Below are 26,441 nucleotides of genomic sequence, written 5' to 3' on the forward strand. Positions count from 1 at the left end.
AACTACAATAGACTTTATCTGAACCTTGATTCAAATTTTAAAGGAAAAATTAAATAAAACTTTTTAAAATTTAGACTATGAGGGAAATTTGACCACTAGATGTTTTGTATTACATTACTCTTAATTTTTTAATTGTAATGATGATATTGTGGTCATGTATTTTTAAAGTATTTGTCTTTTAGAGAACTATACTGAAATGTATACAGGTAACATATAATATACTTGGATTTGCTTGAAAATCATACAGTGGGTGGGGGAAAGGGAATGAGTAGGATACAAATGAAACAAAATTGTCTATGAGCTAGTAATTATTGATTGAGTGATTCATAAATATCATTGCTATGAACCTTCCTACTTCTACACATGACTAAGTTTTTCTATGACAAAGTTAAAAAAAATTTATCAAGCATACCAAAAAACAAGACCATAAACCACATAATCAAAACAGAGGGGGGGAAAAGGTAAGAAAAAAATGAGATTAGTTAGTTATCAGACCTGAACTTTATAATAGTAATATGTTCAAGATAGTAGATGTTAAGATAAAGAATTTCAGCAAAGTTGTGAAAACTATTAAAAGAGAATCAAAAGCTTTAGAATTAAAATATACAATAACTGGAATTAAGATCTCGATACATGGCTTTAATACTAGATTACATAGAATTTAAGGAAGATAGGTCAAAAATAAATATCTAGACTGAAGTACAGACACACAAAAGACAAAAGAATGGAAAATACAGAAGAGCAAAAGAGAGAAAGAAGATGATGAAAAACATATAGCATTTATGTAACTGGAATTCCAAAAAGTGATGAAATCATGAGGCAGGACATATACTTGAAGAAATAATGCTTACAAAACTAACTTTTTAAAGCTCAAACCAGATTCAAGAATGAATCGTTCGCAAATAAATACAAAAAGAGACATAGACACATCACAGTAAAACTGCTGAAGACCTAAGACAATGAGAAAATCTTAAAATCAGACAGATGAAGAAAAAACTTACCTTTAAAGAAGCAACAGTAAAACTGATGGCTGAATTCTCAGTATAAACTATTTAAGCCAAAAATTTTTTTAATGGAATGACTTACTGAAAGAAGCAACAGCACCTACAAATCTGTAATTCAATACCCTATTTCAGTGTTTGCTTGTCTGAAAATATATTTTATCTCCATTTTAAAAGACAAGCAAATATGGGAAAGATCATCCACAGCAGAACCACACTAAAGGAAATTCTAAAAGAAAAATGATCCCAGATGAAAGCCCAGAGATGCAAAAGAAAATGAACAGCAAGAGAAAGGACAAAAGTGGGTAAACCTAAATGAATACTGACTTGACAATAACGTCCCATTGAACTTTTAAAATATAAGTAATTAAAATACACTATAACAATAGTATAAAAGACAGGAACAGAATAAATGGAATTAACATATTCTAAGGCCTTGCTGCTCAGTGTGTACTAAAGACCAACAACATCAGCATCATGTGGAAGCTTTCTTAGAATGAAGACTCTCAGGCAAAATTCCAGACTGCTTGAATTAATCTGCCTTTTTAAGAAAATCTCCAGGTGATCATATGTGCATTAAAGTTCCAGAGGCATCATTCTAAAGTACGGAAGGTAGAACAAATACTAAAGTAAATTCCAGTGTGAGAAATTCATAGTTAAGCAAGACTTAGGTAAAAAAGCAAGCAAAAACAAATATGAGTAGAAGATGAAGGACTGTTTCACTTCTGTTGAATTTGAGGATGAAGGATACTTAAATAAAAATGTCCAGGGGGCTTCCCTGGTGGCGCAGCAGTTGAGAGTCCGCCTGCCAATGCAGGGGACACGGGTTCATGCCCCGGTCCGGGAGGATCCCGCATGCCGCAGAGCAGCTGGGCCCGTGAGCCATGGCCGCTGAGCCTGCGCGTCTGGAGCCTGTGCTCCGCAACGGGAGAGGCCAAAACAGTGAGAGGCCCACACACCGCAAAAAAAAAAAAAAAAATGTCTAGAACTAAGTTAAGGATATTGGTCTGACACTTGGAAAATCAGTTAGTGCTAGAAATATACTCTGAAAGATAATGAAGTCATGGGGGTAGACTGAATCCTTACTTCAACCTCTTCATAATATACACAGCAAAGGACTAAACCCTGAGTAATCTCCATACCGAAGGGATGAGAGTAACAAAACCCTGAATAAGGAAGGGGAAAATTTTAAGATTATGCAGCCCAGCAGTTCTCAAACTTTGTTTTCAGGGCTCCTTCACATGCTTAAAAACTGAAAACTTGGGGCTTCCCTGGTGGCGCAGTGGTTGAGAGTCCGCCTGACGATGCAGGGGACACGGGTTCGTGCCCCGGTCCAGGAGGATCCCACATGCCGTGGAGTGGCTGGGCCCGTGAGCCATGGCCACTGAGCCTGTGCGTCCGGAGCCTGTGCTCCACAACCGGAGAGTCCCGCGTACCGCAAAAAAAAAAAAAAAAAAACTGAAAACTTAAAAGAACTTATGTTTAAGTGATCTATATTTATCAATATTTATTGTATTTTGAATTAAAATTTAGGAATATTTATTCATTAGTTTATAAATGATAAATTCATTATCTGTTTTCCATTTTTAAAAAATCAGGGCTTCCCTGGTGGCGCAGTGGTTGAGAGTCCGCCTGCCGATACAGGGGACGCGGGTTCGTGCCCCAGTCTGGGAGGATCCCACATGCCGCGGAGCAGCTGGGCCCGTGAGCCATGGCCGCTGGGCCTGCGCGTCCGGAGCCTGTGCTCCGCAACGGGAGAGGCCACAACGGTGAGAGGCCCGCGTACCGCAAAAAAAAGAAAAAAAAAAAAAAAAAATCAGTGACTTGAGTGGCGCTGTTTTAAATTTTTGAAAATATCTTTAGGGTCTGGCTTAATAGAAAACAGCTGGATTCTCATTAACTGCTTCTGCATTCTACATGCTGCCATATAGTTTTGGTAAAGCAAATAAAGAAAATCCATCCTTAAAAGATCTGAACATGGAAATAAGAGGACTATTTTAACAGCCCTGTCAGATAATTTTTGATATTCTTCAATATTACACCAAAACTCAATGAGTGTTAATTTTTTTTAATTAATTTATTTTTATTCTTATTTATTTTTGGCTGCGTTGGGTCTTTGTTGCTGGGCGCAGGCTTTCTCTAGTTGTGGGGAGTGGGGGCTACTCTTCGTTGCGGTGCGCAGGCTTCTCATTGCGGTGGCTTCTCTTGTCACAGAGCACAGGCTCTAGGCGCGCGGGCTTCAGGAGTTGTGGTGCATGGGCTTAGTTACTCCACAGCATGTAGGATCTTCCTGGACCAGGGCTCAAACCCGTGCCTCCTGCATTGGCAGGCAGATTCTTAACCACTGTACCACCAGGGAAGCCCCGAGTGTTAATTTCTAAAAGACAAGTTGCAATGTGAGATCTAAAACCTTATCAGTACTGTTACATTAAAATCCACTGATATATCTTGCTCTCTGAATAGACCTTTTGCCCATAAATGATTTTGTAACATGATGCACTGATGATATGGAAAATACTGGCTCACTAAGTTATGTATATCTTTCCAGTGTTGACATATTTCATTACACAATATCAAAAAATCATATCATTATTAATAGTTCCATCAATCTCATAAAAAAATCCATAAGTTTTGGGCAGCTGTCAAACTCACAGTGACAGGTACAAGTTTTCCAAATCTTAATTTTTTCTTGAAAGCTCAATTTTATCACTGGCAACTAACACCATCAGTCTTCTTTGAAGTGACATGCTTGCCTCATTCATTCCAGAAAATGCATGCCATATACCCAAATCTGGATAACCTTTGAGTCAATCATTCTTTCAAATAAAAATGGAGTTTCATGAAAAAAGCAGATAGTTCAGCTTAAACTCAATCACATGAGGGCACTTCCTTAAGACAACCATCTTACTGCAGCAAACAAAAGAAATGCTTTATATGCATTTCTCATTTCATCACAGGATATTAAAAGACATGCACATAAGCTTTTGAGATTTAATAATATTAATATCCATTGCTTCATCAAAGGCATCAAGTGAAAATTTTTTTTAAACAGCAAGTGCTTGGCAGCAAAGATTACATTAACTACTTAGTGCACTGTGTTATTTCCTGCAATGTGTTTTGTTTTGTTTTGTTTTTATGTGTGTGTGTGTGGTACACGGGCCTCTCACTGTTGTGGCCTCTCCGTTGCGGAGCACAGGCTCCGGACGTGCAGGCTCAGTGGCCATGGCTCACGGGTCCAGCCGCTCTGCGGCATGTGGGATCTTCCCCAGGCCGGGGCACAAACCCACGTCCCCTGCATTGGCAGGCGGACTCTCAACCACTGTGCCACCAGGGAAGCCCTGCAGTGTGTTTTACCCACCATGCCTTTGCAGTAGCAGTGAAAATATCAACCAAAAGGCAAATATGACTTACCTCTCAGACCCCTTGAAAGGCTCTCTGGGACCCCCAGGGTCCACACATCAAACTTTGAGAACCACTGATGGAACCAAATGAAGATACAGATTTAATAATAAAGGGTTATATGAAACAAAACATATCCCAATTGAAAAGGAAGTAAAACTATTTCTATTCACAGATGACATGATCTTGTATAAATCCTAAGAAAGTCTTAAGGAATCACTAAAAAAAATTAATAAACAAATTTAACAAGATTCCAAAACACAAAATCAATTGTATTTCTATACACTAGCAACAAACAATGCAAAAATGAAACAGGGGACTTCCCTGGTGGCACAGTGGTTAAGAGTCCGCTGCCAATGCCAGGGACACAGGTTCGAGCCCTGGTCCAAGAGGATTCCACATGCCACGGAGCAACTAAGCCCATGCGCCACAACTACTGAGCCTGAGCTCTAGACCCTGTGAGCCACAACTACTGAGCCCACATGCCACAACTATGGAAGCCTGCGCTCCTCAACAAGAGAAGCCACTGCAATGAGAAGCCCGTGCACCGCAACAAAGAGTAGCCCCCGCTCACTGCAACCAGAGAAAGCCTGCACGCAGCAATGAAGACCCAATGCAGCCAAAAATTTAAAAAACTTTTTTAAATGAAACGTACAAAACAATTCCATTTACAATAGCATCAAAAACAATAAAGTTTGGAACTTCCCTGGTGGTCGAGTGCTAAAGAATCCACCTTCCAATGAAGGGGACGTGGGTTCGATCTCTGGTCAGGGAACTAGAAGTCCACATGCTGCAGGACATCTAAGCCCACACACCACAACTACTGAGCTCACGCGCCTCAACTAGAGCCTGTGTGCTGCAACTAAGACCCGACGCAGCCAAAAATAAATTAAATAAATAAATAAATAAATAAATTTTTTTTTTAAAGGAGACTTTAATGTGACATCTCATGACTTTAAGAAAACAATAAAATTCTTGGGAACATATTTAATAAGAAGAAATGCAAAACTTATACTCTGAAAACTACAAAACACTGTCAAAAAAAGTTGAAGAAATCTAAGTAACAGAAAGACATCCCATGTTCATGGATCAAAAGACTTACTATTGTTAAAATAGTAATACTCTTCAGCTTTATCTATAGATTCACCACACTATCAGAATTCCAGCTAGCTTCTTTGTAAAAATTGAAAAGCTAAAGGAAATGTGCAGAATCTACATAAAGGAAAAACCCCACAAAGTTTCACAAAGATTATATAAATGGGAAAGCATATTATGCTTCCTGAAATGGCAGAATCAATACTGTAAGATGTCAACTCATGCTCCTATTTATAAACATTATGCAATTTCAATAAAAATTCCAACAGAATGTGAGGGGAGGAGGGCAACACAACAACAAAAGAATTCTGAAGTTTTCTCAAGGAATAAATAACTTTTCACTAGCAATGTGGTTTAATATTTTCAGGTACTAAAATATATCATGAAGCAACTAAATTAAAACCAAACAATTAATTAAACAATAAAAAGCTTAAAAACAGACCTCCAGGAATATACTCAAAAATTCTGTATAAGACAATGGTGGCATATCAAAACAGTGAAAAACTAGATGGACGCTAAGATCAATGAGTAACAGTTTGGAAAAACTAATATTAGATCCACTTCATAACTTACACCAAAATAAATTCCAGATGGATTAAAAATTAAACAATTCATAAAAACTAGAAAAAAGCTTAACTGAATATCTGATCTCAGAGTGGAAAAAGCTCTTCTAAATAACAGCAGACTACTCGTTATTAAAACTCAGGAACCAGAACTTCCCCGGTGGCACAGTGGGTAAGAATCCGCCTGCTAATGCTGGGAACACGGGTTCAAGCCTTGGTCTGGGAAGATCTCACGTGCCGCGGAGAAACTAAGCCTGTGTGCCACAACTACTGAGCCTGCGCTCTAGAGCCCACGAGCCACAACCACTGAGCGCGCGTACCACAAATACTGAAGCCCACGCACCTAGAGCCTGTACTCCGCAACAAGAGAAGCCACTACAATGAGAAGCCCGCACACTGCAAGGAAGAGTAGCCCCCACTCACCGTAACTAGAGAAAGCCCGCACGCAGCAACGAAGACCCAACGCAGCCATAAATAAATAAATAAATAAATAAATTTAAAATAAATAAAACTCAGAAACCAAATATGTCAATACAAACAATGCAATAATCCTCAATATCTGAACTCTTGCAGGAACTTAGTTCTGGATAGTGACTATATCTGTTTTTCCTCTACTATATGGATTTTTCAAAATATCTAATGCAAATAAACAGGCACTCTCAAATACTACTGTTGGGGTATAAATTAGTATAACCCTTCTAGTGGGCAATTTAGCAACAGAAGCCTCAGAAGTTTCTACCTATTGACCCTGGACATGACCCAAATTTCTATGCGCAAGGATATTTTAATATTTTTTTTCTTCACAGAAAAAACGCTAGTTAAATATGTGTTATATTCAAAAGACTAAAAGTAGGCTGCCATTAAATTCTGTTCTCAGATATACATAAGTAAATGAGAAAATGCTCCTAAAAAAAGCAAACAGTACATACGAAATCAATTTTTTATAAATACAGAAAATTAGCTGGAATAATATATACCAAAGTTTTAACAAAACTCTTTTTACTGAAATAACCATTTCTCCTATTGCAATCATTAAAAAGAAAATTACTCAAAGATCAACTTAAATTCTATCAACTCCATGAAGCCTTCTCCAATCTTAGAAAACTAAACTCCTCCCACTGCACTTCAGCTATATATACTTTACTGGAATTTACCATTTGTCTTTTCATACCATTGTTTTTTGTATACTTCCTACGCTGGCACTGTGTTAAGTGTTGATATGCATTATCTTATTTAATCCTCACAAAAATCCCTGTATTTATTTAAGTCATTATTATCCTCATTTTCAAGTAAGTAAGAAGGCACTAAGAGATTAAGGAACATAACCAAAGCCAGAAATCTAATAAATGACAGGAACAAGACTTGAACTCAGGTCTGTCAGATCAAAGATGACTCAATTATTATCCTACTGCCTCATCTGTGTTGTACTCTAACCTTCCTTAAGGATAGATATACATCTAAATGTATCTCCGCATCTACCACAGCATACAGCAAATGCTTTACGTGTATAAAGTATTCAATATATTTGTTATATATTGAAAAAAAGTATTCAAACATAAAGAGTTAAGGTCAGACACACAAAAAATAATCAAGTCAGTAAATAGAATGTTAAGAAATGGTTTTTGGAAAAAGATGCAGACCTACTAGAGAATGGACTTGAGGATACGGGGAGGGGAGGGGAAGGGTAAGATGGGACAAAGTGAGAGAGTGGCATGGACATATATACACTACCAAATGTAAAATAGCTAGTGGGAAGCAGCCGCATAGCACAGGGAGATCAGCTCGGTGCTTTGTGACCACCTAGAGGGGTGGGATAAAGAGGGTGGGAGGGAGAGAGATGCAAGAGGGAAGAGATATGGGAACATGTGTATATGTATAACTGATTTCACTTTGTTATAAAGCAGACACTAACACACCATTGTAAAGCAATTATACTCTAATAAAGATGTTAAAAAAAGAAATGGTTTTTGGGACTTCTGTGGTGGCGCAATGGTTAAGAATCCGCCTGCCAATGCAGGGGACATGGGTTCGAGCCCAGGTCCAGGAAGATCTCACATGACGTGGAGCAGCTAAGCCCGTATGCCACAACTACTGAACCTGAGCTCTAGAGCCTGCAAGCCACAACTACTGAGCCCTCATGCCACAACTATGGAAGCCCGCGCACCTAAAAGCCCACGCTCCGCAACAAGGAAGCCACCGCAATGAGAAGCCTGTGCACCGCAACAAAGAGTGGCCCCTGCTCGCCACAACTAGAGAAAGCCCACGAGCAGCAACAAAGACCCAACAGAGTCAAAAATAAATAAATAAATAAATGAAATTTAAACAAGCAAGCAAACAAACAAAAAGAAATGGTTTACAATTTTCCAAACTGGACCCAGCAGAATGACTCCTGCAAAGAAGGGTGAAGAGAAGAAGGCCACTCAACCATTCTGGTTAGCAACCAGAGAATATACCACCAACATTCACAAGTGCATCCAGAGTCAGCTTCAAGAAGCGTGCCCCTCAAGCACTGAAAGAGATCCAGAAATCTGCCATTAAGAAAACAGGATCTCCAGATGTGCACTCTAACACCATGCTCAACAAAACAGTATGAGCCAAAGAATTAGGAATGTCCCATACTGTATTCATGTGTGGTTATCCAGAAAACACAATGAGGATGAAGATTCAATAAACAAACTCTATGGACTTCCCTGGTAAGACTCCATGCTCCCAATGCAGGGGGCCCAGGTTCGATCCTTGGTCAGGGAACTAGATCACGCATGCATGCCACAACCAAGAAGTCTGCATGCCACAATTAAGCTCCCGCATGCCGCAACTAAGACCCAGTGCAGCCTAAATAAATAAATATTTTTTAAATACACTTATAAAATAAATAAATAAATAGACAAACTCTATACGTTGGTTATCTAGATACCTGTCACCACTTTCAAAAACTTACAGTTGATGTGGATGAGAACTAACCGTTGACTGTCAAAAAAAGTTACAAAACTGCCAAAAAAAAAAAAAAAAAAAGGTTTTCAGTATAGCACAGTGTACTAGGTATCTGTGTGCTTGCTGTCCAAAAACAACTTCACCTTCTTCATAATCACAACATGCTAAATTTCTTTTGGGGTAACACTTACCATTTTTTAGCTATGAGGTTTGGTGGGATCAGCTTCAGGAACAGGTCATCAGTTTAAGCCAACCAAAATCCATCCTCTTTGAACTCTACTTCAGGAATAAGGCCCATGATAAAAACATGGGCCAATGATCTATGAAGCACCATCTGCTAGCCAGGTTTTGGAAAAAGCAGCTTCCTTGTTCTTGTACAGTAGGTTTCAGAAGAGATTCTCTCTTTTTTGCTCTGCGTAGCATAAGCATGTGATTTGCAAACAGTGTGGTATAAAGATGGTGTGCAGTAGCCATTTCTGCTACTCTGAAAAGGGCCAAACTAAGGTCAAAACCAAGGAAGCACAGCAGAGCAAGCCACAGAGAAATGAAGTCTTGATAATGTTATGAATCTGCAGATTAAGAGTAGACCACACTAAGAGAAAAGGAACCCTCCTACACTGTGGGTGGGAATGTAAATTGGTTCAGCCACTATGGAAAACAGTATGGAAGTTCCTCAAAAAACTAAAAATAGGGGCTTCCCTGGTGGCACAGTGGTTAAGAATCCGCCTGCCAATGCAGGGGCCACGGGTTCGCGCCTTCGTCCAGAAGATCCCACATGCCGCAAAGCAACTAAGCCCGTGCACCACAACTACTGAGCCTGTGCTCTAGAGCCCACGAGCCACAACTACTGAGCCCACGTGCCACAACTACTGAAGCCCACATGCCTAGAGCCCGTGCTCCGCAACAAGAGAAGCCACCGCAACGAGAAGCCCACACACCACAACGAAGAGCAGTCCCTGCTCGCCACAACTAGAAAAAGCCCGTGCGCAGCAACGAAGACCCAATGCAGCCAAAAATAAATAAAGTAAATAAATTTATTTTTTAAAAAAACTAAAACTAGGGCCTCCCTGGTGGCGCAAGTGGTTGAGAGTCCGCCTGCCGATGCAGGGGATACGGGTTCGTGCCCCGGTCTGGGAGGATCCCATATGCCGCGGAGCGGCTGGGCCCGTGAGCCATGGCCGCTGAGCCTGCGCGTCCGGAGCCCGTGCTCCGCAGCGGGGGAGGCCACAACAGTGAGAGGCCCGCATACCGCAAAAAAAAAAAAAAAAAAAAAAAAAAAAACTAAAACTAGAACTACCATATGATCCAGCAATCCCACTCCTGGGCATATATCCGGACAAAACTAATTCAAAAAGATACACGCACCCTTATGTTCACAGCAGCACTATTCACAATAGCCAAGATATGGGACAATGTAAATGTCCATCAACAGACGAATAGATAAAGAAGATGTGGTATGCATATACAATAGAATACACCTCAGCCATAAAAAAGAATGAAATAATGCCATTTGCAGCAACATGGATGGACCCAGGGCTCATCATACTTAGCCAAGCAAGTCAGAAAGAAAAAGACAAATACCATATGATATCGCTTATATGTGGAATCTAAAATATGACACAAATAAACCTACCTACAGAACAGAAACAGACTCATAGTCATAGAGAACATACTTGTGGTTACCAAGGTGGGGGGGGGGGAGGGATGGACCAGGAGTTCGGGGTTAGTAGATGCAAACTATTATATATAGAATGGATAAACAGCAAGGTCCTACTGTATAGCACAAGGAACTATATTTAATATCCTGTGACAAACCATAATGGGAAAAGAATATAAAAAAGAATGTATATACATGTATAACTGAATCACTTCACTGTACAGGAGAAATTAACACAACACTGTAAATCAACTATACTTCAATTAAAAGACAAAATCAAACAAACAAAAAAAGAGTAGACCACACCAGAACATAGCACACACCTGCACTGCTCAGTTACGGCTTTTAAAAAACTCCTTTTTCGGGACTTCCCTGGTGGCGTGGTGGTTAATCCGCCTGCCAATGCAGGGGACACGGGTTCAAGCCCTGGTCCGGGAAGATCCCACATGCCGCGGAGCAACTAAGCCCGTGCGTCACAACTACTGAGCCTGCGCTCTAGAGCCTGCGAGCCACAACTACTGAGGCCGTGCGTCACAAGTACTGAAGCCCGCACGCCTAGAGCCTGTGCTCCACAAGAGAAGCCACCGCAATGAGAAGCCCGTGCACCGCAATGAAGAGTAGCCCCCCCTCGCCACAACTAGAGAAAGCCCACGCACAGCAACTAAGACCCAACGCAGCCAAAAATGAACAAATAAAATTTTTTTTAATTAAAAATAAAATTAAAAACTCCTTTTTCTTTCTGCCAAATGGGGTGTTCTTTCTGGTTCTTGCAACAGAGTCCTAACTTGGGTTCAAAAACTAATTCCCAATCTTAGATTTTTAATCCGTAAGGGTTAATCTCAAGGGACATTCAGAGAAAAAAACAAAAACAAAACACAACTTAACAAAATGAGGGTTTGTTTTTTTTTTAATCAATGAAGCATCTTTTTATGAAGGAGGGTGCTGAGCAAGATATCACAAAAGCAAGGATTGACAGTACTTGAAATGTCCCCAAAATTTGAGAAAACAGGAAAAACTACCACATCCAGCCTACCCTCATCTTCCATTAACCACCTCCAGTGATCTTAAGATTTTTCAGATATTTTAGCAGATACATATTGATCCTAGTATGTGTAGGCACTGCAAAACTCAGTTAATGTAAGCTAGTCACAATCACAGACCTTGTAACCCTGTATAATAAAAAGACATTAAAGGGAATTCCCTGGTGGTCCAGCGGTTAGGACTCTGCATGTTCACTGCTGAGGGCGAGGATTCACTCCCTGATCAGGGAGCTAAGATCCCGCAAGCCACGCGGTGCAGCCAAAAAAAATAAAAATAAAAACTAAAAAGACATTAAACAAGTAAATAAAAATAAATACATAATTCTAAACTCTGGTAAGTGGGGACTTCCCTGGTGGCGCAGTGGTTAAGACTCCACACTTCCAATGTAGGGGGCCCGGGTTCGAACCCTGGTCAGGGAACTAGATCCCACATGCATGCCACAACTGAGTTCGCATGCCACAACTAAGGAGCCAGCACAACCAAATAAATAAATTAAATAAATAATAAAAATAGTTTAAACTGTTGTAAGTGCTATGAAGGATAAGAACTTGAACTACTTTAGACTGGATGTTCAATAAAGGCCTCTCTGAAAAACTAAAAGCATAGAAAGGTGATTAAGTTCCAGGGAAAAATAAAGGCTCAATGGCAGTAAAGAACATCACTGAAAGAAAACAAAGCAAGCAAGGGGATGAGGTTAGCAGTGCCTACCTATGTCATGGAGAGTCGCACAAATTGTGGTAAGCTAGTCCACTCCCCTCATTCCCAGTAACTATTCCAACCAGTTAAAGGCCCAGTTCATCTTCCACTTTCCTTGAAACCTTGCCTAATCCACTTTAGCCAGAATTAATCTCTCTATAGTCCCTTTGTTTTTCATGAGTTTCCCAACTCCCAAAGTCAAATTCCTCTTTAAAAAAACAAAAACAAAACAGCATGGTTAGAGAAAAGTATACTGAGTAGGAATAAGAACTAAATTCTAGTCCAAGCTCTGCTACTTAACTAGCTGTGTAACCTTGGCCAAATCATTCTATTTCTCATGATTTTTATGAAGTGCCATGAAGATATGTGGAACTGCACAGTATTCAAATAGCTTCAGAAGCTGATTGTCAATGTGTTGTATATAATTCAACACAGTACTCCAACTGCATAAGCACTGCACTACTACCTATAATACTTGAAAACAGTTTCATATTGTGCTGGCTTTTTCAGCACCAACATTGTTAACGGTTTTCAAGCTTGTTTATAAAGCAGCTACACCCTTTGCTCCCCCCAAAAAAAATCTTACATGGAACCCCAATTTACAAAACAGATCAAAATGAGCTTTTCATCCTGAAACAGATTCCAAAGTCACCCTCACTCCCCTGAAATAGGGACAATGCCACTCCAAGGAATAGTTTAAAAACTGAGGCTCATTACTATAAATCTTGAAGAAGAAAGAATTAAGGACAAGATTCTGTGGCTTGCCATCAGTGATGGCCCTCAAAGTTGACCAAAAAAACACCTCATTTCTTTCACAAGGATAGCTTCAGATTCTATCAAGTGCCTTCATGTAATCAAAATATGTCATATCTATAGTGATAGTTCCATGTTTTACCATATTTACTTCTATATCAAAATAAAATGAGATTGGTTTAACATAAGTTACTACTGCCACATCAATTTTTTTTTTTAAAGTCATGTGAGGTAATGGACCTATATGTGCACTTTTTTTTAAGATGTTGGGGGTAGGAGTTTATTAATTAATTTATTTTTGCTGTGTTGGGTCTTCGTTTCTGTGCGAGGGCTTTCTCTAGTTGTGGCAAGCGGGGGCCACTCTTCATCGCGGTGCGCAGGCCACTCACTATTGCGGCCTCTCTTGTTGCGGAGCACAGGCTCCAGAGGCGCAGGCTCAGTAGTTGTGGCTCACGGGCCTAGTCGCTCTGCAGCATGTGGGATCCTCCCAAACCAGGGCTCGAACCCGTGTCCCCTGCATTAGCAGGCGGATTCTCAACCACTGCGCCACCAGGGAAGCCCCCCACATCAATTTTTTACTATCCTTTCACTCTTTAGTAAGTGCTTGATTATTTAATAGTGGCAAGTTTCTCTTATAGCTTCCAAAATAATACCTGCCAATTTCTGCTTTTCTAGAGATTTAATAAGCTAAAGGTTCATAATCACACACAAACAAAGCTCTATCCCCTTCGCTGAAAAGAATCTGCCATTCCTGAAGATTTTTAACTCTTAACACTACTAATAAAGCTCTCATTATTCCTTACCAATCTACAGGTTAGAGTCTCTCTTAATGTATGATTTATCCTGAGGGTTTGCGGATTCCTCTTAGAAGGGAAAACGGAAAAATTATTATAGTAAAACAACATTCTGCTGATCACCACCCTCTAATATACCCACCCAAGCAGCGGGTCCACTATCCCCTTATTTATCTTACTTTGAACACAACTTCAAAAGCTCTATTGTCTGGGGCTTCCCTGGTGGCGCAGTGGTTGAGAATCTGCCTACTAATGCAGGGGACACAGGTTCGAGCCCTGGGCTGGGAGGATCCCACATGCCGCAGAGCAACTAGGCCCATGAGCCACAACTACTGAGCCTGCACGTCTGGAGCCTGTGCTCCGCAACAAGAGAGGTCCCCATAGTGAGAGGCCCGCGCACTGCGATGAAGAGTGGCCCCCGCTTGCCACAGCTAGAGAAAGCCCTCGCACAGAAACGAAGACCCAACACAGCAAAAATAAATTAATTAATAAACTCCTACCCCCAACATCTTCCAAAAAAAAAAAAGCTCTATTGTCTTAAGCATTTTCATGTCTCAATTTATTCTGAGTTAGTGCTCTTACTACTGCTCTTATACTTCTACATTCATCACTAGTTACTGAGCCTTTCTCAATAATCAGAATAAAGTTCATGAGTCTGGCAGCAAAGTTACCCAGAATAAAAAGTCCTTTCCAAATTTGTCTTATGGTGGTTTAGAACCAATACATTGCTAAAACAGCCCCACAGACCTCATGAGAGTCAAAATAAACACTTTAAGATTATGAAGGCTTTACACTCATGCTCTAATGTTGGAAGGATAATTTTTAAAAAGTTTTATCATATTGCCAGATTTCCTTCCAGATATGCTGCATGAACTACTCAGCAATGTGATTTCAGAGGCTATATTCAAGGTGATAATCAGACAATTACAAAGTCATATAACAACCCAAATGCCCATCATTAGAGGACTGATTAAGTTACAGTATGACCAAGTAATGGAATACTACACTAAAGCCATTAAAAATGATAATGTAGGGCTTCCCTGGTGGCGCAGTGATTGAGAGTCCGCCTGCCGATGCAGGGGACACGGGTTCGTGCCCCGGTCCTGGAAAATCCCACATGCTGCGGAGCAGCTGGGCCCGTGAGCCATGGCCACTGAGCCTGCTCGTCCAGAGCCTGTGCTCCGCAACGGGAGAGGCCACTACAGTGAGAGGCCCGTGTACCGCAAAAAAAAAAAAAAAAAAAAAAGATAATGTAAGTTCATATTAACATGGAAAGGTAGCTACATCTTATTAATAAAAATAATATAAGGACTTCCCTGGTGGTGCAGTGGTTAAGAATCCGCCTGCCAATGCAGGGGACACAGGTTCGAGCCCTGGTCCGGGAAGATCCCACATGACATGGAGCAACTAATAAGCCCATGCACCCCAACTACTAAGGGTGCACTCCAGAGCGAGCCACAACTACTGAAGCCTGCACACCTAGAGCCCGTGCTCCACAACAAGAGAAGCCGCCACAATGAGAAGCCCGCGCACTGCAACGAAGAGTGGCCCCTGCTCGCCACAACTAGAGAAAACCCGCGGGCAGCAGCAAAGACCCAACTCAGCCAAAAATAAATAAATAAATAAATTTATTTATTTTTAAAAATAATAATAATAATATAGAGTAACATGTAATCAGTTTATTTACACCAAACAGTGTATCTGAGGAAAGAGAGAAAAGAATGACTTAAGAGATGTTTACCAAAACATGAACGATTTCTTTGGTAAACAGAGTTTCGGTTATCCTAATTTTCTTTATTATTTTCTGCACTATTTGATTTTTTTCTAAAAAAGCAGGTATCCTTTTTAGAATGAAAAACAACAAAGCTACTTTTATTCTCTTCAAAAAGACTAAACACACTGGTAGAGAGATGAGTAAGCAACAATAGAGGTTCTTAAGCTTTTTCCTGCCACCAAACACCACAGATGACACCTGCCCAACATGCTCCAAGAAAGTAAGCCAGATTATAATGAAGCACTCACAGCTAAAGATTACACCTAATTTCTAATACAGGAGAGCTCATCATGGGGCAATACTTGAATCAAAACTCTTCTGGTTGCACATTAACTCAAATGGTATGTACAGGGGAGACAGCTAAATAGGAGCACTAGCTTCAGTATCAGAAAACCACCAGGGGGCTGGGCTTCCCTGGTGGCGCAGTGGTTGAGAGTCTGCCTGGCGATGCAGGGGACATGGGTTCGTGCCCTGGTCAGGGAGGATCCCACATGCCGCGGAGCGGCTAGGCCCGTGAGCCATGGCTGCTGAGCCTGCGTGTCCAGAGCCTGTGCTCCGAAACGGGAGAGGCCACAAAAGTGAGAGGCCCGCGAAGAAAGCCACCAGGGGAACTTCCCTGGTGGCACAGTGGATAAGACTCCACACTCCCAATGTAGAGGGTCCGGGTGTGATCCCTGGTCAGGGAACTAGATCCCATATGCATGCCACAACTAAAGGAGCCCTGGAGCCACAACTAAGGAGCCTGCCACAACTAAGACCTAGTGCAGCCAAATAAATAGAAAAGAAAGCCAAGAGGGTATTAACTTCTGTCTCTTTATAGAGCTTCAATATCAACTATTTCCAAAAATTTGCCCCAATTCTCTTCTGCAAATAGTCTCCTCCACTTGCTCCGTGTTTCTGCTCCTTCACATCAGCTTGCCAAAGCACTCACTCTAGTTCAGCTACTCATAGTTACCTGGCTCTTTATTTTTATTTATTTATTTACTTTTTATCATCATAATCTGTCTACATTCTTTTTACCTTGTTCCTGTAATCATCTGCTTTTGTCTGTGGGGAGTTTTTTTTTTAATTTATTTATTTTATTTATTTAGTTTTGGCTGTGTTGGGTCTTCGTTGCTGTGCGAGGGCTTTCTCTAGTTGCGCCCAGCGGGGGCTACTCTTCCTTGAGGTGTGCAGGGTTCTCACTGCGGTGGCTTCTCTTGTTGAGGAGCAAGGGCTCTAGGCGCGCGGGCTTCAGTAGTTGCGGCACGCGGGCTCTAGAGCACAGGCTCAGTAGTTGCGGCGCACGGGCTTAGTTGCCCCACAGCATCTGGGATCTTCCCAGACCAGGGCTCGAACCCGTGTACCCTGCATTGGCAGGCGGATTCTTAACCACTGTGCCACCAGGGAAGCCTTACCTGGCTCTTTAGTTCAAACATTCTGACAGGAAAAAATCTGATTGATGGACAAGAGTCCCACCAATCCACCAGGTCAGAAGTCTATTTGGAATCCAATCAGCGATGGTTAGGGAGAAAGGCCTTTCAGGGGATGTAAACTAGAAGGTCCCTAGAAGAGGTTATAGCCAGGGCAGGAAGAGAAACCTGTCTCTTCCGTAGTAAAAAAAAAAAAAAAAAAAAGTGCAAGAGAATGGGCTTCCCTGGTGGCGAAGTGGTTAAGAATCCACCTGCCAATGCAGGGGACATGGGTTTGAGCCCTGATCCAGGAAGATCCCACATGCCATGGAGCAACTAAGCCCGTGTGCCACAACTACTGAACCTGCACTCTAGAGCCCGTGAGCCATAACTACTAAGCCCACATGCCACAACTACTGCAGCCGGCGTGCCTAGAGCCCATGCTCCACAACAGAAGCCACCACAATGAGAAGCCAGCACACCTCAACAAAGAGGAGCCCCTGCTCACTGCAACTAGAGAAAGTCCATGCACAGCAACGAAGACCCAACGCAGCCAAAAATAAATAAATAAATAAATAAAATAAATAAAATTTTTTTAAAAAGGTGCAAGAGAAGACAATGTGTATCCTACATCAGTTCTCAATTAACTGAGTAACCTACATTTGGAGACTTTTTAATTTCTATGGAATTTAAGAGAAAAATAACATTAACAGGTATTAATAACATTAAAAGGTTAAAAGTCCAATTATTTTCCTGGTATATAAAATCTTAAATAAAAGTAATTTAGTGGGCTTCCCTGGTGGCACAGTGCTTAAGAACCCACCCACCAATGCAGGCGACACGGGTTCAAGCCCTGGTCTGGGAAGATCCCACATGCCATGGAGCAACTAAGCCCGTGCACCACAACTACTGAGCCTGTGCTCTAGAGCCCACAAGACACAACTACTGAGCCCACGTGCCACAACTACTGAAGCCCGCAGGCCTAGAGCCTGTGCTCCACAACAAGAGAAGCCACCGCAATGAGAAGCCCGCACAACACAATGAAGACCTAATACAGCCATAAATAAATAAATAAATAAAATGTAATTTAGTGAAATTTCATCCCACAGACTCAAATCTCACCACCTATATAGAAAAATTTTTGCCTTTTTGCATTATCTATTAATTGAGAACATATTGGACTTCCCTGGTGGTGCAGTGTTTAAGAATCCACCTGCCAATGCAGGGGAAACGGGTTCGAGCCCTGATCCAGGAAGATCCCACATGCCACAGAGCAACTAAGCCAATGCGCCACAACTACTTAAGCCTGCGCTCTAGAGCCTGTGAGCCGCAACTAATGAGCCCACATGTCACAACTACTGAAGCCCGGGTGCCTAGAGCCCGTGCTCCGCAACAAGAGAAGCCACCGCAATGAGAAGCCTGCACAGCACAACAAAGAGCCACCCCCTGCTCGCCGCAACTAGAGAAAGCCCACGTGCAGCAACGAAGACCCAACACAGCCATAAATAAATAAATAAATTTATTTTTTTAAAAAATTGGAACACAGTTGGTTAGGGTGGATACTTTTTATAAGTACATACCTACTGATTTATGAATAAGCAATATATGTAATATAATCTGCACCTTCAGCATAATTCATCCACAAACTCTCATATCTAAATCACTACTGACAATAGGCCCAAGAACACTGAGCCTAGGCACTCATATTCTTCCACAAAAACTCTTCATTAACTATTCACTAGGCACCTACTCTCTACAAGGCACTATATTAGTACTGGGAAAAGAAGAAACAAAATATGACCCCTGACTTTAAGGAATTCAGCATCCAGAAAGGGAGGCTGTTGTCTATTAAAAAAAAGGGGGGGCGAGGGGATGGTCTGTAACTTAAGTACTTTTTTAAAAATTAATTAATTTATTTATTTATGTATTTATGTTTGGCTGCCTTGGGTCTTCGTTGCTGCGCGCAGGCTTTATTTAGTTGCAGTGCGTGGGCTTCTCATTGCGGTGGCTTCTCTTGTTGCAGAGCACAGGCTCTAGGTGCACAGGCTTCAATAATTGTGGCTCGCGGGCTCTAGAGAGCAGGCTCAGTAGTTGTGGCACATGGGCTTAGTTGCTCCGCAGCATGTGGGATATTCCCAGACCAGGGCTCAAACCTGTGTCCCCTGCATTAGCAGGCGGACTCTTAACCACTGCGTCACCAGGGAAGCCCCATTATTAAACATATAAGAAACATTAACACGTTTCATGAATATAGTGCTAAACCTAGCTATCAATAGCTATCACTGACAATGCAAACAGTCTGCTATTAAAAATCTACTACACACTGTAGTGCTTTATGGTTTATAAGTTACTTTACAAATATATGAGTTGAAATTGTATTATGATCTTTGAGAAATAGTACTTCAAATAGTAACTGTTTTAAGAGTATATATTCTTAGCAAGATTAATTTACCAAATTAAAAATTTTGGTAATTTGGTACTTTGTATTGTAGTAAAATCAAATTTCCAATTTTAAGAATCAGTTCAAATTTCAGAATTAAATGTCTATCAAAAAATGTTATGTTACTAATGATTATTTCATGCCTATATACTTATATTTTTAAAAACCCCAGAAACGTGTAGTTTACTAAAGAGCTCATTGCTAACAACATTAAGATATATTAAGACATTCCCATTCAGCTACATTTACCACCACTTTTATTATTTTTTTTTTCTTTTAGAAGAAGGAAGAATTTACTACTTGTAGCAAGTAAGGTGAACACCAGGGATCTTTCCCAAAGCAATGTCTCTACCACCACTTTTAAATTCTTTCTTCAATTACCACAGAATTATGCCCAAATTTGTGAAAACACATAAAAATTTAGTAATTTTTTACTTTGCCATTCAGTGTACTCATAATGTCTTCCATTTGAATAGATCATCATAAAGTTTATACAGCACAGCATAATGGTTAAAGAGCATGGGCTTCTAGAAGACGTGAGATTAACCTGTGCAAATCCTGACTCCACCAAATAAAGTCATGTGACTCTAAGCAACTTATGTAAACTCTAAGCCTTGGTTCTCTTATCTAAAAAGGGTGATAAAGTACCTACCTCAAAGAATGGAAAAAGTTCCCAACACAAATGGCTCAATAAAGTATACTTTAAAAATAAAAATGCAAATTCTGATGGAGTATCTTGAGTTCTAGCTTAGATGTGACTACTAACTAAGCAGGTGACAGGTGATTTTTAGCAAACCACTTAACCTTTCTGAGGTTCAGTGTTTTCACATTTAAAATTGAGATACTAGGGAATTTCCTGGTGGCCCAGTGGTTAGGACCCTGCGCTTTCACTGCGGTGGGCCCAGGTTCAATTCCTGGTGGGGGAACTAAGATCCCGCAAGCTGCACAGCAAGGCCAAAAAAAAAAAAAAAAGACAGAGATACTAATACTTGCTCCTGCCTATCACAAAGGATAGTTAGGAACGACAAATGAATTGTCCATTTAAAACATTTCATAAAGGGTTAATTCACTAACACACAGAGTAAAATCCACAACATACAAATGGTTTAAAAGATGGATGTACATTTAAAGCCATTTTCACTCTGCTCTCGAGAAATTTACCCCACCAAGGCAAACAGTGACCTCAATTTACTAGTTGAGCTAGCAACGCTGATGGCCCAAAGCATAATTTCAGGCCTCCAGCTTCTCAACATCCAGAAATGCTTTTAGATTTAGTAAACTAGCTCACAAAGGTAGCTATAAAAGTAGCAAATATACAAAGTCAACAGAACAAGCAAAGGAATATAAACTTAAAATTATTTCCTAAACTGAATGCAACCCCACAAACTGATAGGCGCAAAGTTCACTCAATACATTCCACATTTTAAAACATCTTCCTTATTAAAAACAAAGCATTGAAAAAAATATGAAAACCCAAATATGTTAGTACTGTTGAAACTGGTTATTCTAACATTAAAGCCAAATGCTATTTTCAAATGTAATTTCAAGTTTTAAGATACCTGTCAAGACTACTAAAAAGGGTATAAGGAGGTCCTTATTACCGAGTCCTTAGCCTGGTTCCATGGACACGCTTCAATGGGCCCTTAACCTACAGGCAAAACTGTACTGTGTCTGAATACCTGTATATGTTTCTATGCTGAGAGCTTCAGATTCTCAGCAAGACTAGAGGTATTAACTGTTAATATTAATATTCTCATCAAAAACTGATGACAAAGGAAGCTATTCACTATCTTCTGTCATCAATTTTTAGTTTAACTACATTACATTCTGCCAGATTTTAAAATAAACGTTTCATAGGAAGTCCTTAACCTTATCAAAACTCTGAGCATATCAGATATAAAGCTATACTATCCATATCATGTCTACCTTTTCATTTAAAACACGAAATTTTTAGATTATACACTTACTGGTGTGTCAAGGAAGACTTCTTTAGGTTTGATCAGTGTTTGTAAATTTGACAAGAAATAAGTTTTTGGTATTTTAATTCTATCCAACACACCACCTAAAGATATACTAATTTTATTTCTTCTCTTGGTTAAATTGTTATGGGGAGTAATACTGAAAGATGGATTCTGAGCACATTATTTTGGGACTTTAACTCTGAGTTTCTAATCAAGGACGAATTGATGCTCATCTTTGCACAACCTATGGGGAAAAAAGGACAGACTTAATATATAATTATTGTGAGATGACAAGAAAGATTTATAAACTATTTTAATTCAGCAAGTTTTATCAAGTTCCAGCCATTATGCTCCAACCCAGTCATGGATAAGTGTTACCATAATGAGATATAGTAATACCCTCTGCTCTCAGGGAACTTGAGCATCTTATGTTTGAGATACAGGAACTACACAAAGGGAAAATGAAAACAACTGTAAAAGAACTGGGGGCGGGGGCAGTGGAGAAGCAACTAGTCATAGCTTGGTATAACCTACAAATAAAATTACTGAAGTAATTTCTTTTTAAGGAAGCTTCATTGTCAGATTAGAGTTTAAAGGGCAAATTTTTAAACTGAGCTTTATAGGAAATATTAAGAAACAAAGTATTTTTCGAGACCATTGGCTTATACACAAACAGAAAATCCTTCTTATCTGTTCATTAAAACAGGTTGCTTAAAGGGTGTGCATGGCCAGATTTTGTGAACCTGGTTCAATTAACCATATTTAATTAAAGGTAACAAAAGCTAAATTTCTAACTCCATAAATCGATTGCATTTTTGAGTGCCTCTAGACAAAGTTATAGGGGTTTCCCAAATAACCTTCAATAGAACCCTTCATTATGTCTCTTTTCAAAAGGTAATAAGGATTATCAAACTTTAGTTTCTTTAGATACTATGTTTAAAATTAATTGTCACAGTTAGGTTTAAAATAATTTTTAAACACCAACAAAACTATTAAAAGCAGTTTTCTCCTAATATATAAGATAGCAAAGCTATTCATTTTCCAGTTTCAGAAAAGCCAAGCCATAATCACACAACTGACATTTGAGACATTTAAAATAGAGTTCACTGAATTAAGTACTAAGGAATTAAGTTTATCATTTCATAAACCACCTACACCAAAAATAAAAGTACCTCAAAATAAATACAAATAACCTTAAAATTCTAGGAAACTTTGGAATGACACAAATACTGTATAGTTTGAATTTGTGCAAAAGCCTGCTTCCACCTGTCAGGAAGTAAATACAGAGTTGAAAGTAAACTAGAACCCTTCCACTTTTATTATTGCCTTTGGTCATTAAAGTAAAATTCAAACACAAACAAGACTACACACTTTATAATCAATTGTTTTTAAGAATCGTATTAGAAAATAGACAATTTGGAAGTCTTTCGAAATACCACACACAAAACACAAATCCAAAACCCACAAAAGGTGTTCGTAAGTGAGCATTTTCTCAACAATCAACTTTTTGTAAATTAATCTTTTATGTAATTCACCTCGTCCAACTAGGCCTTTGGGCCCAGAAATAGTTTGCAATACGTCTTGTTTCTTTAAGCTAAAATACCGTCTTACAAGGCTCTGGAGCAAAATGAAAGGAATCTAACTAGAAAAGAGCAGTGCACGCTCTGTAATAAAAGCATACGGAATAAGGCCTTTCATTCCAGGAGACAGGCCACGACTATCCCGGGATGGTACCTGTAGTACAGTGCTCTCCTTAAGAGAACAGAATTTACCATTAAAACGACGAATGGTACACTAACAAGAAACATCATTAACTAATTTTTTAATAGGTATAAAGGCTCCAGTCATCACTATCAGCTCATTTTCAGCTATTTAAGGTCAGAAAGGTTTAATACAACCCACACACCCCCAAGAGACGGGAAAACCACCAACCACCTAGCAGGGAGTTTAATGAAAATTAGCAGGTAAGAGGCCTAGGCAGCACGCTGAAAATCAAAGAGGGCGGCCGGAGGGTCGAAGGGTTCGGACTACAGAGGAGAGCCTCGTCCTCGGACCCCACCTCCCCTCACCTTCCCGGCAGGGCGAAGGAGGCGAAGGCTCATTAGTGCCTACGTTAATTGACACCTGTAATGAGGAAACTTTCCGAGAGCGGAGACCGCTCAGGCCCGGCCTGGCCGGAGCTCCGCGACGGCCCCCTCTCGGGCGCCCAGGTAACCGGGCCGGACTGGGCCCGAGGCGCCGCGGCGGCCGCGCCACCGCGCACCTTCCCGGGGCGCTAGGCCCGCAAGCCGCCCGGCTCGGCCGTCGCCTCCCGCAGGCCACGGCAGCTCGGGGAGGCCGGAGAGCGGCGCGGGGACCCCAAACTGTGTACCCCGACAGGCCGCCGCCGCGGCTACTTACTTTCATTTAACACCTCCACCAGGTCTGCGCAGTTCTCGCACATCGTTCGGCCGCCGCCCCCCCCCTCCCCCGCTTCGGATCGCACTGACTGATCCCAACCGGCGGGGGGGAGGGGAGAGAGGCGGAGGAGGGGGCCGGCCGGCCGGCGGGGCGGGGAGGCGACGAGGGCGGGCGGCGGTGGGGACGGGGCGGGGAGCAGGAGAATGGGGGAGGGGGCCGGCGGTCCCCGGAGCGGGCGGGGGAGAGGAGGGGGGCGAGGGGAGGTGCGCAGGCCGGAGGGGCGCTGAGGCGCCGGCGGCGGGGAAGGGGGGGAAGGACGGGGGGAGGGGAGAGGGAGGGAGGGGGCGGGTGGGGAGAGAAGCAGCAGAGTCACTTCACCGACCAGACGCCGCGGCCACCGCCGACGCCGCCGCCATTTTAATAGAGCGTTCGGGCTGCGCTCGGCTCTTTCCGTCCGGGCGAAGGAGCCGACGAGAAGCGCCTCGCGCTCTCATTCCTCCGCCTCCTCCCTCTTTTCACCTCCCGCCCTCCCACCTCCCCCTGCGCACACACGCCGCACGCCCCACACCCCGCCGCGACCAGCTTGCCGCCCTCCCTTTCCTCTTCCGTCGAGCCTCCCCGCCCTCGGTCCACCCCCTCCGCGCGCTCGCCCACCCCGCCCAGCCCGGATCTCTGTCAGCGGCCGGAAGGGAAGCGCGAAGCTAGCGCGGCCGCGGGGGGAGGCTGGGTGACTCGAAGAAGATGGCGGAGCAGAGTGCTGGTCGCGGTTGCGCGGCGTCGCCCACCGCGGCTACCCCGCGAGCCCGGAGGACCAGCGAGCGCCGGATCGCGAGCGCCGCCCTTTCCCCCGCCCCTGCGCTTCGCCATTTTAACCCCGGGTCCCCGAGGGGGACTTGGTATTAATTTGTCCCGTCCCCTACCCCGCGCTCAGGCCTTTGGGGTGCGGGAGGCTAGAGTTCAGGGGAGCTGGCTGGTGCGACGCCGCAGCCCAGGTGGGGGCTCGCGGCGCTCTCCCCGCGGGGTTTTTTGAGAATGGAACAGCCTGGGGCCGGCTTAACCTGCAGGCGTATTTTCCTCCGGCCTCTAGTGTGTATGGCTCATCCGTCCTCAAGCAGTAAGACACCTTGACGTGACTAGAAATGGCGGAGTGAAAAGTGTTCGCACCGCCTCTCCTCCTTTTTACGCAAGACGGCCCCCTTCGAAGTGCCCTAAGAGTTTTCACCTGAAATAGCGTAATATGCTTCCCCGCGAAGAGCAAATTATACGGGAATTTAGACGGGGAGCGGAGAATGAAGAACAGGTGGAGGAAAGGACACTCAGCTGAAGTTTGATGTCGTGCTAACAACTAGCTAGCTTGGGGAGAATTTTCCTCAAGTGCATTGATCCCTTCCTCACTGATTTCTATATCCACTACGTCTATGTAGAGATATGACTGAAAAGTCCAAAAGTAGTGTACACGGTATCTTTAAGATCTGTAGCCAGAGCAGCTATGGAGGCCTTGTAGGAATTCTTCTACAGGTTTTGTTGAGGTTAGGTCACACCATCCCTCCACTCCAGGACCACCTTCCGGGTATTCTTTGCCTTCCTGCCGCTTGAAGTTGATGCTATAAAGTGTCTGCTAAACCTGTTTTAAGTTGTTCCATGCAAGCAGGTGATTCTTAGGAGCTGTAGCTGTTGTGCCATCATCTTCTCTTCTCCCCATCTCTCCCACAAAACTTGGGTTTCTGCAGACTTTGGATCCTGTAGCAGCCATTGTCCATCTAGCGTCATTCCCACCCACCCCTCTTCTTTTCCCGCAGGGAAACTTGCCAAACCCGAGTTTGTTTTTCAGGTGGACCTGAGACTGGAGAAGCTTGGTCTCCGAAAGGAAAGCCCCAAGGACTATTTGTGTTTGGTCTAAAACATCATGTTATGAACTCTGCTCAATACTCTGTAATAACCTATACAGGAAAAGAATTTTTAAAAGATACATATATGTGTATAATTGAATCACTCTGCTGTACACCTGAAACTAACAGAACATTGTTAATCAATTATACTCCAGTATAAAATAATTTTTTTTTAAATATATGTTATGGTTTCTCTAGGGTTGGCCATATTGTTTGAGTTCTTGCCAATGAAATGTAAGCAGAAATCTGCTGAGTGGGTCTTTGGGAAAGATTTCCCATTCCTAATAAAAAAGGACAAATTCAGCAGACATGCCCCTTAATCCTTTCTTCTTTCTGCCCAAAACAGGTCTTGATACTCAAAGTAATACAGCATCCAGTTTGTGATTTTTTTTTTTAAACGATGAAACCACAGCAGGGTTAAAGCCAACCATAAAGCTGATAATAATGTGTAGGACCCTGATGCGTCCTTGAGCAGCTCTCTACCCCTAGACTGTTTATGCAAGAAAAATAAATCCCTTTTTCCTTAAGCCACTCTTAGATTTCCATTGCTTGTAGCCAAACACATTTCTAACTGATACAGACATTCTTTTAGTAAGTATTTGTAAGTATATGTCAACTATGTTTTTAAGACCAGAAAGAACCCATAACAGTTCTTG

The 26,441-nt window shown here is 41.9% G+C and overlaps 1 protein-coding gene across 3 annotated transcripts in view; it reads right to left on the reverse strand.

Annotated features, from left to right (window-relative positions):
- USP34 (ubiquitin specific peptidase 34) overlaps positions 1-24,397 on the reverse strand; it is a 243,180-nt gene extending 218,783 nt beyond the window's left edge. For all 3 annotated transcript variants that reach the window (XM_060117859.1, XM_060117860.1, XM_060117858.1), the window contains exon 1: positions 23,897-24,397. In XM_060117859.1, coding sequence (XP_059973842.1) covers positions 23,897-23,939 — 43 coding nt within the window. In that variant the 5' untranslated portion in view covers positions 23,940-24,397. The remainder of the gene's footprint in view (positions 1-23,896) is intronic.
- Positions 24,398-26,441: the final 2,044 nt, after the last annotated feature.

The sequence above is a fragment of the Mesoplodon densirostris genome, chromosome 14, assembly GCF_025265405.1.
Source record: "Mesoplodon densirostris isolate mMesDen1 chromosome 14, mMesDen1 primary haplotype, whole genome shotgun sequence".
Lineage (NCBI taxonomy): Eukaryota > Metazoa > Chordata > Mammalia > Artiodactyla > Ziphiidae > Mesoplodon > Mesoplodon densirostris.